Source organism: Perca flavescens, chromosome 20, assembly GCF_004354835.1.
Source record: "Perca flavescens isolate YP-PL-M2 chromosome 20, PFLA_1.0, whole genome shotgun sequence".
NCBI lineage: Eukaryota > Metazoa > Chordata > Actinopteri > Perciformes > Percidae > Perca > Perca flavescens.
Window position 1 is genome coordinate 23,366,268 of NC_041350.1, and position 16,083 is coordinate 23,382,350.

Sequence of the window (16,083 nt, forward strand, 5' to 3'; positions counted from 1 at the left end):
ACTGTCCTAAACCGCGTCCAAGAAAATTTTCTTGCGCGATAAGGAACAACAAGGACAAAATTCTCGATCTGTTTCCTGACGGCGCTGGAGACAGGCTTACATTTCAATCTGTTGAAATGAGGAGGTTGGACTTCCAACGCTTCGCCCCCGCTGATTGGCTCGGCTCTCCAATAGACTTTCGAGATTGCTCAGAGCTGCGCTGCTATTGGTCCAAAAGTTTGACATGACAAGTCCACAAAGACCCCCCCCCCCCCTTTCCTCTTCCTGCTCTCTCCCATCAGAAAGCAAAGCTGGGGATATACCACCATGAATGCGTTTGTTATTGAGACAGATATGATGAGTATAAAGCAATATCAAGATTTTGGATCAGTGATGTGGCACTAAATAATACAAACAAGATGCGTAGAAGAGCCAGTGGGTGACCATCACAAGTAACCATCATCTGAAAAAAAGAATTATGAAAACACACAACCTTCTTCAATTAAAGCCCCACGTAACGTATCATTTTTTTAATCTTTGTTTTATTTTTCATAACAAAGATAAAACATTTCAAACTAAAAAAATAAATAAAAGTTCAAGTTTTAATATGAAAACCAAAAGGTGCAAAACCTGAGTCTGAGTGGCTTTTACGCTCAGTACCCCACCCTGGATCTCAACCTTTTTAAATTGCATCATTAAGGAAATGGCAGGAAATTAATTATTGGTATTGAGTAGGCTAATGGAATTGGCCGGGTGATGTTTGTAAATTGAATCTCAGTGCGCTCGAGGATTATCACACGTTTTACCATATTTGTCGCCCATGTTTTACTCTCCTTTTACGCATCAACCACTGACTGACATAATTTGTAAAACACGCTAAAAACAAATCCTTCACGGGGATGATGTTTTGCTGAAAACGAGGCGATCAAAAGGCGAACATGTTTAACCTTGGAAGAATCTGGTCATGCAGTTTGAAAAAAAAAAAAACCGGCAGACGCCATATTTATCTCTTGTGCCAATTTTAAATTAAATGTTATTTATTGTGACGTGTCTGTAAAACGAACATTACACTTTAAAGTGTTTGAACTTAATAATTTTTCCATTTCAAACTGAGTCCATTTGATCTGCAGTAAGGCTTTGCACCGGACGGGCCAAAAAGTGAATTTTTTACCAATATGCACTGCAAGCGTTAAGGCGTAGGCTACAGAACTCTTATATGATAAAGAAATTACCTTTTATGTCTTAACCTTTAGATGATTAGCTATCAGGCTAAACGTCTGCAGACCAATATCTCCTAACGGGATTATTTCTACCTTTACTGCCTCTGCATACTTGCTCTCGCTGTACAGAAACCCCACTTGCAAGCAATAAGAAAGATTTGTAGCTCCCCGACACGAGAAACAAACACACGCCATAACTTTGCGCCTTCACTCTCTCCCCATTTTGACACATGCTTTGGGTTTTCTCGTGTCATATTTTAAAAAGGCCACGGCGCATGACTGACCTTCATCTCTGTACAACCTAAAGGATCACCGTGCATGTAGACATCAAAAGGCGCTCCTGTACAGCAGTGCAATTAGGAATATTGTTGAAAACCTCTGCAGACATTAAACACCGAAGCTGCTGTGAGGGGCCAAAATGTACACAAGGTATTCCTCAGCATTTGTTTCAGCTCTGTGAGCTGCATACTGCAGGGTTAACGTACTACACCTAGGCCTACACTTTTTTTGGTTTAGTTTTCCCACTTTTTCATGGTGGCATAAATCTCTGAAATTGCACAGATTACAGCGTGCGCTTTTAACACTAATGCAAGTCAGTAGACGGGTCTTTGAAGGAGGCGTATTTTAACGCTTTTCTGGAAATATTTGTTTACATGAAGCGTTATTTGCCTTAAGATGACCGACCGGGGGCCTTAGTTTACTCATTTAAAAAAAAATTACCACCGCGTAGGTATGCCCCCACCTGCCCACCCTGCTCCGCTCCCAGGCCGCTAATGCGTCAAGGATAATGTTTACCGTGGGGAAACGTGCTCAACTTGTTTCCATTGAGGTTCCTCTGGTGGCTGAAATAACAAAAGGTCAGTGGTGAGGGATAAAAGGTCTCCACAAACTGCTCCATCTTCACCTCCTTTTTTTTTTTTAAGACTCAACGGACACCTGAACGTCCTCTTTTTTTTTTCTGTAATATAATAGATGATACTCCGCGGGAGGATGCATGACGCCGCAGCCACATCACCGCTTTTTATTCGCGTGTATGCATGACATCACACAACTGGAAAATATTAACATGAAATCGCTGGTTGAAATAAATAATTGCAGGTTATTGAAGTATTTGTACAAAAGTCAAATTATGTGATTATTACAGCCAGAAGAATATTACACAGCGATTTTTATTAGCATTATTATGCGTTAGATTTTAAAGCGCATTGCCATGGTTTGTTAATAATGCTATCCAGACTCGACATGGCTGTCACATGCCTGTACAGCTCACAAGCCCGAACTCGTCCATGTCGAATTGAATTGTTTAAACCGCCTGTGAAGGCAACGCATCACTTGTCAGACAAATTGTGTAAGGACGGACTCAAAGCTTGGACTGTAGCTCTCTGCGGGAGACAGTACCGGCCGATTCATTCCCACTGTTTCTGTGGATTTGGCACTGCAGCACACTTATCCGCCTGCACATATTCTGCTGTGGGCCTTTTCATCAAATAATTTGCAGCACAAGTGTTAAGATAAATACATATACAGATCTTTCTTGGCCAACAAACAATAATTAAACTTTTTTTTTTTTTTTTTTTTACTTTTACTTTGAAAGGGTTCTTGGCTAAATCCTGCAGGATGTATTAGGCTAAGGATTTTAGACTATACATAACACTGTTGTGTGTCCGGTGCTTTTACTGTTTATGTGCGCCTCCATAATCTCTGATTTAAGGCTTCAGGAACATTTTGTAGAAATAATAATATGTTGTAGTGAATGTGACATACATAATTCACCTTTCACCAGTCTAATACTGCAATTTCCACAATATTCTGACACTTTGAGTTTTTGCTTGTTTGCAGCAAAGTGACCTGCAGCCTCCAATACACGTTTTTACATAAGGTTTTTCTCACCAATTTATTTACTGTATAGCCTATTTTTACATTACATTTTACAACTGCGCTCAAAATATTCCACCTACAAACTAGCATTACAAGAAAATGTAACCCAATTGTATATTTAAACTCTTGGAAATGTGAGATATTTTAGATTAAATTAAACTTTATTCTCATTGCATTGAGTACTGAGGCAATATATATAATATATACAGTATGAACATTGTGAATATATTATAAAAAATAAGCCATAGCTAATGATTTATATCAGGATACGCCTAATTATTCCAAATGAATAATCCATTACATTGTGTTCATTTAGTCTCTTGTATTTACAGGTTTGTTCTTCTATTTACCTTCTGTGGAATCTGTTAAGCAAACAGCTCGTGTCCCAGCTGGCTCGTGAACTATACTGGCTGATGATGTACCTGTTTATATCACAGCTTTCTTTCATGTCAAAGTGTTCGCCAATTGATTTCACAGGCGGAGGAGGTCCTTATTGACTCAAGATGATGGAAGAAGATGTAGGCCAAAGAGATTTTTGTGCTACTACTTTGTACTACTTTTTTTTTTTTTTTTTTAGATTCCTGTCATTCAGGTGCTGTTAGTCCCAAATAATAAAGACATTGAGAAGATGCCCACTGACAGGATGGAACTCCAACTCATCCATATTTCAGGCTGACGGCATTTAGCAGGTTAAAGCTGCTCATCTTTCAAATGTAAATAGTGAGTAAAATATATTTTATTTCTTTGAATGTGTCTTAATTACTGTAACTGGATGTAATGGTTCACCCACTTTATTCCCTGAAATTAACTCAGCGCATCCACTCTCAAGGATCACACTTTTAGAAAATGAAGACCCATGTTCAGGCGTTTTACAGAAACGCGTTCTGCTCTCGCTTCAATGCCAAATATCCACAATTATAAATCATATAGCGGCTCCAGATGTGACCAGAGGAGAGAAAACTACTGTTCCAAAAAAGATCCAGCTGAGCTTGTTTACATCTGCATGGTGTAGAGCTATAAAGTGTGCCGCTCCCACCTCAACTGTCTTCTTCATGTGAGAGCAAAGTCATTTAACCATCATTGTTTTTCAGTTCCACATTTCCCAACAAGTGAGGACTTGAGGGAACTTTTTTGTTGTCACCACAACGAGAGAGATATGCAGTGCAGCTCTAGAGATGAGAAACCTATTATACCTCTCCTGTTTTCTGACGCGCGGATTTCTTCCACATCAAGTAAGATAAACTGACAAAAGAGTTGCAGGATTTCGATTCAGTCTGATCGACAAGTTATAAAGGAACCTAAATGTCTGTACAGAAATATGTAGCGGATCCACATTTCAATTTCTCATCAGTGGAGATTAGTATGATCCACGATGTTGCGGTAAATAAAAAGTGACAAATGATCAAAAATCAAACGTAAATCAATCGCTTGCGTCTTCCAAAAAGAGTTTTTCTTCCGAAAAGAGTGTCTAATCCTATATTTTACCTCATCAAAATTAATCTCAACCAAAACTTGTCTCACAGTCGACGTATAGCTTCTGTATTTTCATCTAACAGTGAGATTTAGATGTAAATGTAATGTAACACTCAAATACGACAAAACACGACGTCTCTTATCTTTCTCATCTTGTTGTGAAACCAACAATAATTTCACGCTTGAAAGAATCGAGTCAGAATCAAAACTTAAGACTGAATATATTTTTGGGATATGTTATCATGCGCGTTTATATTCAGCACCTGTCAAATAGACTTTTTCTCTGGAAAGGATGATGATGATGATGATGATGATGATGATGATGGGGAGGGCATTCCGCTTCCTCCCTCAGCCATCAACCATCTTAATGTTTCACCAAGTAGCGTAATACTCCTGCGATTCGATTAATTAGAAGCAGGTCACAGATATTATTCCTTCATTAGTTCTTTATATATATATATATATATATATATATATATATATATATATATATAGAGAGAGAGAGAGAGAGAGAGAGAGAGAGAGAGAGAGAGAGAGAGAGAGAGAGAGAGCCAAACATCGCCTCTCTGCTTCAACTTCTCCGTCTGTCCGAGTGGATCTTCATCTTTCAGCTCTGCTGGAAGTTGAAACCTGAGACCAAGAAGTAAACTGACACACTTGACAAGAAATCAATTTACATCACTAATCCTATGTAACTTCCTTATTATGCAACGCGCAATCAAAGTACACAAGAAGTCATAAATAATAACTAAAACACAATTTCAGAGGCGGGGCTGGGAGAGGTATTCAGATCTTTTACAAATAGCTTTTACTACAGCGTGAAAGTATTCTGTTACAAGTAAAAGTCCTGCATTCAAGCTCTTAAGTAAAAGTACAAAAGTATTAGCATAGAAATAATATACTGTAGCTAAAGTACAAAAAGTTAAAATATCACGAATGCCCCTTTTCAGAATCATATTTGTATAATATAATTATTGATGCATTAATCTCTTATTCATTGTAATGTTGCAAATGTGGTGCAAATTTGAATGAAGTTGTATATTCTACTGGATAGCTTCATCTATAACGATATATCACCATGTATTTGTTTTTTGATATTTTGTATTAATCTAAATCTGCAAAGTCATGAGTAACTAGAGCTAACAAATAAATGTAGCGGAGTAAAAAGTATATTTGCCTCTGAGATGTGTAATTTTAAGTAGAATAAAATGTAAATGCACTTTGTTACATTCCACCACTAGTCAGAGGTTCATATAGATAATACAATTTGAAAGTCTTAAAAAAACCCAAAAAAGACTTAATTGGCTACTTTATCGTGATATTGGACTTTCAAAAACGAATGTGTTTCCCATCTTAACTTTATGGAATATAACATTTTGATACATGAAACAACTCAACTGGCTAATGGAAAAACAATATCGATAATTTGTGTTGTCATTTTGATAATCTGTATGAGAGTCACATCCCCATATTATACTATACAGTTTCTAACATTCTAATTATTATTGTCACAACGGTGCAGACCATTTGCCATGCAGCTATTTATTTTTGCTATAATTGGCTCCATCCGCGTTAAATGGATTGCAACCTGACATCATGCATGACTTTGTATCAGTGGGCCTAGCGTTTAAAACTTTCAACACACGGAAATGGATTGAGACGCTTTGACTGTAATCCGCCAACTGAATTTTCCTTGTGGTCCAAAATAAATAAATACGTTTAAAATATATATATATATATATATATAATTGTGCAGGACAGCTTTTCTTATCAGTGGTGCAGAGCCGCTGTGCTGCTCAGATTCTTCGTGGAGAAAAGCTGCAGAGCGGTGCAAAAAAAAACCAAAAAACGGTTCCAGGTTTTATGTTCCCAGTATGATCCTGTGGGAAATCCAAGTCACCACTAATAGGTTATTATGGGGACGCGCAGTGATTTCTTGTTTCACAGAGGGGTTGGAGGTCTGTCATCCCAAACTGACTGACAACTGCAATAAGATACGCGCGCGTGCGTGCGGCTTTCAAGGCCCAGCAGTTTGTCACACAAATGCACCTCTAATCCGGGGTATTAGGGCGCAGAGAGAAGTGGTGTCGCCTCCAGCTGTTTGATACAAATAAAATAAGACTATATGGAGCTTTAATGCGCAGAGGCCGCTGCTTTTTGGGGGAAATGCCATCACTCTCGCGCCTTTAAAATAACCCGCACTGATGACTCTAACCTTTGCAGCCCAAATGGCGGTGACACCATTAAAGTCTTTCTGCAGGTTAGCACTTCTCCCGGTAACTTTAGTGCGGCCTTAATGAGGACGAACGCGGGTTAACGACGTATGTAGTCGTGTTTCAGAGGCCAGACCCGGGTTTCAGCAGAGAGGGACAAAAAGAAACAATATTTACGACACTTTTAAGCATACATCACTTTGACATCTGTTCGTCTGGCACCTGGCATCCATTAGTATTAGATATTTCATTCTGCCCTAATTTGGAGCGGTCTTTGTCCTGAACCAAGGACACTGGAGAAAAAAAAATGGAGAGTTGTACCTTTAGTGCGTTTTTACGCGGCGTTTTCTTTGTGCAGAAAAGTGCAAATGGGGTGTTGATACAGGCCACACCGCCGCGTTCTGCGCTAAACTCGAGGAACCGTTGAGTCATACCTGGATTGGATTTATATTAAATTTCCTCATCCATTAAGATCCCCGCGTACGCGCAAAAACATTCCTGCAATTAGTCAGTTTTGGGCACACGAGCGTCAGATTTTTACACAATGTTATTCGATTACTGAGTGAGCTAAGCGTTCAATATCCTCCTAAACAAACAAGAGAGTCAGCTGTATAATGTCAGTGAGAATTGTGTCAAATTACAAGTCCTCTGATATATTTTTGTTATTTAATTTGCCGACATGGAGCCTGCAAGGAAAATAAACCAATACTAGTTAGAAATGATAGCAATTTGAATAACTTTTCGTCAATTTTTTTACCCTCAGTTAAGTTGTGTGTGAGTGATGTAGTGCCTTCAATATGACGGTAAGGGTGATGCGTTTTATAGCAAAATGTAATGACGTGTTAGTGGAATCTGGAGCTGCATACTTTATGTAGCCAGAGAATCAGGTACAGTGGGGTGAGTTGGTTTTAATAATTGGGAACATCCAGTACTCGTTGAGCAACAGATGCTCCTGAAATCAGATTTCCAGGTGTTTCCTGGGAGCCAAAAGAGCAGAAATGTTAAAGCAACTTCTTTCTTTTTCTGAAGTCTCTCTGTGTGTCCTTGTTGGTCAGACTGTCTGCAGAGGGTCACTGAAGCTGCAGACAGTGTCAAGACTGTGACCACACAGCATGTTTATTCCCAAATACCATGGCGCCATCTGGTGGACATTTGATGTTTCTGGATTAATATTGCTGCTACAATAAAGTGTATATTGCATTTTACTGCTGTAGATGTTTAAGGTTGGGCTAACTTTAACTCCTGTATATAGTGTTGGGTAGTTTAATGTACAGCAATGCATCATGTTCTATAAGATCATCATGTGTTTGTAGCCTCGTTTTGTAGCAGTATTGTGATTCAGATTACTTTATAATGCGTTAGATTTGCATACAACATTTTTTGGCACTGGCATATAAGACAACATACATAACAATTATGCTTCTTAAAATCTTAAACTGACCAAGTGGCAGTAGTAAAAGTGATGTGTGGATTGTTCTTTCACTGGCAGTTCACCCAAAAATCACAACAGTGAATGATACTCTGCAGTATTTAACAATAAATATTACATTAAAATAAGTGATGTTGTTGGTTGTAGAATGTCCCAAAGATCAGCTTTTAGATGATACATTTTCCAGCTGATCCAAAATTTTAAATAGTTCATTTAGCACGTACTCATCCTTCAGTTTATCAGAAAAAAAAATATCAAATTCAGGCAACAACTCAACATATGCAGTTCCTTTTAGTAAGGCATTGAACACTAACTACAGTGCCACAGCAATAAAGGATCCTGTTTCATCCTTTCAGATATTTATCCTGTGAGATCACTGCTCTTCCCTCAGTTACACAACAGGCTGCCGAGAATGAGTAGCAACAGGTACAAACATTCTTTAATACAATCAAAGTACCAAACAGACACTTAAGTTCCCTTCATCTGTGCTGGCAAACAGATGTGAAAGTTCCTCAGAACTCCACCCCTAGTGTGTGGTTGGTTGGAAAGGAGAGCAAACATGAGTCTGTCTCTCAGTTTTAATGTCTGTCCTGTAGAGGGCAACCAAGCATCACACATGTCCAACAAGTCAGCTGTAGCTATGACAGTCCAGAGTCTTAAGCTGGTCTTTGTGCTCCGAAGTTACACATTTTGTGTTCAGAAATTAAGAGACAAAAAGTTTTTTATTACTTGTTTCAGGATAGTCCGATTTGTGCAGAGATTGTCAGCGCCATGATCACAGTCTGTGACTGATGCCTGCATCCTCTGTTTCAAGAGTGCATCTCAGTTTGGAACAGGACTGAAACAGGTAGAGAATAGACATTATTTTTGCATGGGAGTTGCAATGAACAATAACCTTTTATCTCCAAACAACCTCGTGTCAAAGTCTGTAACGGTTCCTTTACTTCCCATATATGCTTTCTCATTTAATTATAAAAATCAGATTTTCCTATTAATCAAATGTTTGAAAAATATTATTATTATTATTGTAATCTTTTTGCCAGTGTTGTTTCTTTAAAAACAGTATTAACTGATGAGTAATGCCACTTCTGTTGTAGAAATTCTACGCTGACCATCATCTGAATTTCAGGAGCTGCAGATCTTCTCACAAGCCTGTTTTGATGCATGTAAGTGAACATTTCTTTACTTCAAAGCATCATGTTGATATTATAGAAAGTAGATGGTAGTAAGTACAGTGAGACGTCTTGTTAGCTGTATAGATGCAGTATGTGGTTGTTTAATTTAGTCTGGAACTTTATTTCTTGGTCTTGTTATGATTAATAGACAGAGTAGATTATTTCTTTTCGAGGTATATGGTGTATACTTGTACTTATATTTCCTCCAATGACGACAGCAACATCGGCCTGATATCTTCAACTTATTGGGGCTCATATCAACACTGATGATGGCGGGTGTGGAAACGACTCTGCTCAAAAGTAAGAGGTATTTCATTATTTTCTTAGAGACTTTTGCATTTGTTTGTTTTTCACATTCACAGCAAACTGAAGTTTTAATATTTCATCACACTGTGTCTAATTGGAGCAATGACCTGATCATTGCTGACTTTATTATTTGGTAATCAAGGTAGAATATGAATAATGCATTGTGTTGCACACAAAGAACTTGAAATCACTTTATTCTTCATGATTTTTCTCTCTTCAATTCAATACTAAAACATTTAAAATGGGAGTTCTTCATGTTAAGCTGATCTGAAATAGCCTTCCCCAATACTGTGGAATAGCTCTTTAAAAATATAAAATTATTTGAACTTCAAAGTCCTTAACAATGGGTGTGTGACATGATGTTTTAAGTGTGTTTGCTCTAAATTCCTCCTTTTAAACACACTTTATTTCTATAATGTCCGAACTTATCCCACTTTCCCCTTGTTTTGTAACTCCTTTAATGAAAATCCCATCGGTACACACTAAGTTTTGTGTCTTAAAGCACCGTATAAACAAACCTGACTTTTCTTTGACACGCTTTCACTGAGCAGCGCACACACAGCTGCCACATGATCAAGCAGCCTCACAAGACCCCAGTTTACTGCAGAGAGAGTGATGTGGCTGCCAAGTAATTATCCCCCTGTAGCCCCTCTCCAAAATGCTAATGGTATTTACAGGACTGGGAGAAGGGAGAGGACACCAGCGGCAGGTGCAGCTACTGGAGCATCATGCTACACTGAGGAGTAACAGAGGGCTCTTTGTGGCTGTTTAGGTGATGGATAATCAGTCAGACCGAGATCAGATAAACATCCTGGGCTTTAGCTTTGTGTTTGGGTGACTTGTAAACTGCAAGCTCACAATTTGAGCCACCGCATAGTGTTTAGACCTGGAAAACAAACGTAATAGAGGACATCGTGGTGTGCATGTTTGGTTAAAAGACGGTGACTTAGATAAGCAGTGATATTGGATGTAATTCTGTAAAGACGTATTTATACAGCACTTTTCAAAACTCAAGTGGAGTCTTGGGCTTCACAATAAAAACAGTTAAGCAAGGGCAAAATACAAAAAGATATTCACACTTTCTTCATGGCTGGACTGTTGTAATTCTTTGCTTACACATCAAAGTCTGTTTACATGTGTTGGTAGTACTGCTGTGTGTGTGACAAAAGGTGTATGAAGCCTTTTGTGGCTCCAGAGGGAGCAGTGGGAAGTCTGATGGCCTTACCTGATGTCACTTGAGGCAATTTATCGTCAGTTGGGGCTAAAGACTCCAAGTTTGATAATGTTCAAAAGTCTGGGGGTGTGAAGTTAGACGGAAGTGAGTTTACCAGACCTCTGTAGCCTGCTGCTCATCTCTGCTTAAGCCTAGTGGCTCAAGGCTACAGTAGCCGCTACTAGCATAGCACACCTGAATGTCTGAACGAACTGTCGGTGGACAAGGTGCATTGTGGGCAATGTAGGCATTAAGTGAGGTAGAAGAATGATTATAATAAAAAAAGATAATATCTCTGGTTCTGCTGCAGCAATGCTGCTACCTTGGCTTTGAAACATTTTAACTTTTAAATCTTAAAGACACATTTTTATTGACTTATTTGTTCGTATAATACAACTCTGTCATGTTACCGCCATGTTTCATGTTTGTTTATACTCCTGTTGTTTACACGTAACCTTCTTTTTATGTAATTGTCTTTTATACTGGCTTCCAGCACTGGAAAGAACAAACAATATAATAATACTATTAAAGTGCAAAAAAGTTGGACTTACCAAGTGGATATAAGTGGGCCTTGATAATAAAAAAAAAAACAGTATATTAATTGAATGATGTAGTAAAAGCTAAAGATTTTAGAAGCAAACGCAGCAAATGTGTTCATTTTTAATTTTCAGTGAACATCTAATAGACACTGTTTTTTGTTTTTTTTTACATAATTCAATCACATTCTCAAAATTCTTAAACTTACATCTACTCTTTCTCCCGCATTGAAAAAATCAAATTATAAACAGGCAGATATATTTCATTTCAAAAGTTAAACTTCTAGACACAATCTCTCCTCATCACACTTGTGTAAATTACTTATTGGAGCCGGATTAGATCCAAACTAATGATGTCACAAAATCATCTCATACATTCACTTACACAAGCCTACATCATTCAGCTCAGTGAAAGTCAAACATCCAACTGAAGTAACAATAAGCAAAGCAGACATTTTGGAGTGAAGGAGACTTCAATAAGTTACATTTTATATATATAGTGTATATATATATATATATATATATATATATATATATATATATATAATTTCAACACTGTGTTTTCTGTGTGTTAATTTCAATACAGTGTTTAATTACAGGCTTGTGGTTGATCAGTCTGCAAAATATTCATTAAGGTCTGAAATGTTAAAACTGTCAGTTCAGCTGCTTAATCCAGAACCATGTGAGAAAAATCTCCATTTGGCTGAGAAAGCGATTGGGAATGGAGAGCTGAACAACAGAGTAAATATTTGGCAATGGAGAGCTCTCGGGAGCTGCAGAGGACCCTCTCTGGCTGAAGCCTCGCGGGTGTTAAATAGATTAAGTGGCTGCTGGGTCATTGTGGACAGAGAAATTCGCGCTCTTTGGACATGACTTTTCTTTGCCTTTGCGTGTTTTTGCTCTCCAATCGAGTGCCCTCTGTAAACTATCCACTCCAGCAAACCTGTGGTACTGTAATCCGCTGGTGTTTGTCAACCGCTGGGAGGCCGCTGTGTACACAGACATGATGCCTGAATGGGAAGTCAGCCCCTCACTTTTTGGTGATATCAAATTTCATCTTAAAAGTTGCTTAATAGTGTTTGTTTTGCAAGGAAACGCTTGTGCGTAATGTGCGTAACAGCGGGAGATAGATGTAGATTTCGGAGCATTTTGGGCTGATATTGCAGGTCACCGACTTTGTTGAACTCTGAAAATCTAACAGGAATTTAATACGCCCTGAATCACACATGTAATATTGCTTCGGACTATAGACTTGGCGCCAGTAGACGCAGAGCAGTAGATAGTAACCCAGATCCTATTCAGCTCCATTCAAAACCATGACAACACGGAACAAGCTCGGATTTATCCTGCAAAGTTAAAGGACATTGTCCCGGGGCGTCAATCAGGCATTATTGCGGGACTGAACAAATGCAAAATCTTGACTGGAACAAATGCTTCCAACGGGTCTCGGACGCGGGGCTACATTTTCCCCTTTTGTTCGCCTCCTCTGGTTGGCATGTATTTGTGTTCCCTCTCGTCCGACCACCCAGGACGACTGGGGAGGCATGTCCACCACCACCACTCTCCTCCCCGGCCTTATGCACCTCGCTGAAGTGGATGAGGGCCGATATCAATATCAAATACCGGGGGGGAAAGCCTCCACATAAGGCTGGATTCACGCTTTGCATTTAATGCGTTTTATATGTGTGGAGTAGGCGTCACATTGGGTAGAGAATGATCGGACCACTTTAATACGAGGATATTAGGATTTTAAACGTTTTTATATCGAAGTAAAGATACAATTCAAGAAAAACAATGCATTAGAAGCCACATTGTTCCCTCTAAATTCTGCTCGTAAAGCATAATGAATTGCCTATCATTTATCTTGATAACACATGAGTAAAATCAAGTCAGCAGTCAGTGCTTAAATTTGTCAAAGTTTGAACCAAGCACGTTTGGAGTCGTATTGTACAGTGGATTTTACTTAAACATCCTTATTTAACATTTATTTACAGATGTAACAGATTTTACAGATTTCTAACCCAAAATTACAGAAGTACAATCCTATTAAGACATATTCTGTATTATCACAACTGTTATACTCTATCATGTTGACAAATACATTATCAAGCACTTATCTTTGCTTGTAACAACATTATAGTGTGTTAAACTATTTATTAAATGCTAAAATATAGTTTGTATTTTTTATTTATTTTGTGTAGCCTATATTATATATATCATCACAAATCCTCCAGAACACTCAAAAAGAAAGAATTTCCTGTTGAGCCTTCCCTAAATATGTAGGAATAGGACATTTCCTCCACCATCCATAAACGTCAAAACTTCTTACGCCTGCAATGAATCCGCCTCTAATGGCCGTATTAGTTAAACCAACTTTCAGGCATCACGCTAATTGCTCACTTTGTATGCAAATGTTAGACACGTTGTTTGGGCGAGAGCATGGGGGGAGGAGGAGGGAGTTTGATGATGGGACGGGCTCAGTTGTCAGTTGCCACCCAAGACGTGATTCAGCTCCAACAATTACCATTATCTGTTTCCCAGTTTGACGATACGGGACGAATCTGTAATGATGACGAGTGTTTCCTTCGCTCATTGTTGAAGGTTTTTTTTTCTCCTTTTTCTTCCTCCGCACCTACCATCATTGGGTGACAACACTCCAGCCATTCAGGTACTCAGCGGTAGGAGGAGGCTTTATAAGCGGAGCAGCCTTGTGTTTGCAGCTTATGGAGTGCTGTTTGTGTAAACACTGAGCCCAGTGCACACATCGGTTTCCGAGCTGGTGTTTGGACAGCGCGTAAAGTGGAGAGGATCCGCTGCGTTTTTTTCTCTCCTTGGATAAACTTACTTTTTACGCAAAACAAACCCCGGATTGCACGCACGGACGCGATGGCTACCCCGACCAAGTTCAGTTTTTCCGTCAGGAGCATCCTGGATTTGCCTGAACAGGATGCGGAGGCAGCGCCGCGGTCCTCCACGCTTTACTCCTCCTGCTCGCCGTACAGCTCCTGGATGGACTGCGACCGGAGTCCTTGCTTATGTGAGTGCATGCTTATTACTCATCCATTCTATTCTAGAAATAGGCCTAAATAAATATTAATTTTAACAGTTTGTAGCTTTTTTTTTTATTCATAAGGAACCTTAAATAAATAGATGGATAGCCTATTAGAAAATTATGCTCCCTCCTCAGGAAGTAGGCTATTGTTAGCCTATGCTGTTATAATTATTAGGGATAGATAGATAGATAGATAGATAGATAGATAGATAGATAGATAGATAGATAGATAGATAGATAGATAGTGTGTATATATATATATATATAGATAGATAGATAGATAGATAGATAGAGAGATAGAGAGATAGAAAAGATGGATGACGTGAGAAAAGGGGAGGCTAAATAAATGTGCAATATCGCATTATTTCTATATGAATTTGGATTAACCTGCCTTATTTATTTCTACAGCTTCTGACGAAGGTAGTCTCGAGGCCTCCCCGGACTCCACAAAGCCGGATGACTCGTCCCTGGACTCGGAGCCCGACAGGAGCAAGAAGAGCAAGAAGCGCCGGGTTCTGTTCTCCAAGGCCCAGACCCTGGAGCTGGAGAGGCGCTTCCGTCAGCAGCGCTACCTGTCCGGCCCGGAGAGGGAGCAGCTGGCCCGGCTCCTCACCCTGACACCGACCCAGGTGAAGATCTGGTTCCAGAACCACCGCTACAAGATGAAGAGAGGCCGGGCAGAGGGAGCGCTGCAGGACATGGAGATACTGCAGCCCCCGGTGCTGCGCCGGGTCGTTGTTCCGATCCTGGTCCGGGATGGGAAACCTTTTCACACCTGCTTACTTGACACGGAGAAAGCTGGCTGTTTAGCTCCTTCTCAAGCTTTACCCTTTCACTTAGCCTACCCGTCTCTGCAGCATCCGTCCCCGGTCGCTCTTCCTCCAAGGTACCACCAGCACTTTCCCACCGCAGCGGCCTCCAGATTCGCCTGGAGAGACTTTTGGAGCGACTCGGTCCACTTTAGTTCTTTCAAGTGAAGGCCTCATTTCAATGCACAAACTCATTTAGAATAGCATCAAATGTTTTCTGGATGTTTTGCAAATTTTCGAGCAACTTAAACATTTAGATTTTAATTATAGAACGAAGGATATTTTGCACATTTTATTTTGATGTTTCTTTTTTGAAAATGCTGATAATATTTTCTCACACATGGGCTTAATGGTGTAGCCTGTACATGTTTAGTTATCCGATGATATCATGTATTTGTATGTGAAGCTGTTGAAACATAATATTTGTATAAATAACTTTTGTTGAAGACAGATGAGGTGCAGTAGGCTTTAGGCGGTGATAGAAGAGAAGCCACTATTAGCCTGAATGTTTGAAGGAAAAGATAATGTTATTTGTTGTCTTTAAGGAGACTTTCTTTAAAGGTTTTAAGTGTTTAAACGGTTATATTTTTGTGAACGAAATTATTAATAAAAAGTTCCTCATATTTTGTATGATACATTTCCCTGTGTATTGTGCTTTATTTTCCTAATTTAATTTGCATAATTATAATTCATTTGTATCCACTTCTAAAAAAAACACTTACACAAATCTTTTAAAAAACTTTTATTTTTAAGTTTAGTTTTCCATGTTTCTTGGAAAATACTTTTTAACTTCTCCCAAA

General features: G+C 39.0%; 1 protein-coding gene across 1 annotated transcript; it reads left to right on the forward strand.

The window, feature by feature from the left end:
- Positions 1–14,308: 14,308 nt before the first annotated feature.
- On the forward strand, positions 14,309–15,710 carry nkx2.9 (NK2 transcription factor related, locus 9 (Drosophila)). The gene is made up of 2 exons (XM_028566835.1): positions 14,309–14,459; positions 14,883–15,710. The coding sequence occupies exons 1-2, from the start codon at positions 14,309–14,311 to the stop codon at positions 15,449–15,451; spliced, it is 720 nt and encodes a 239-aa protein (XP_028422636.1). The 3' UTR covers positions 15,452–15,710.
- The last annotated feature ends 373 nt before the right edge of the window (positions 15,711–16,083 follow it).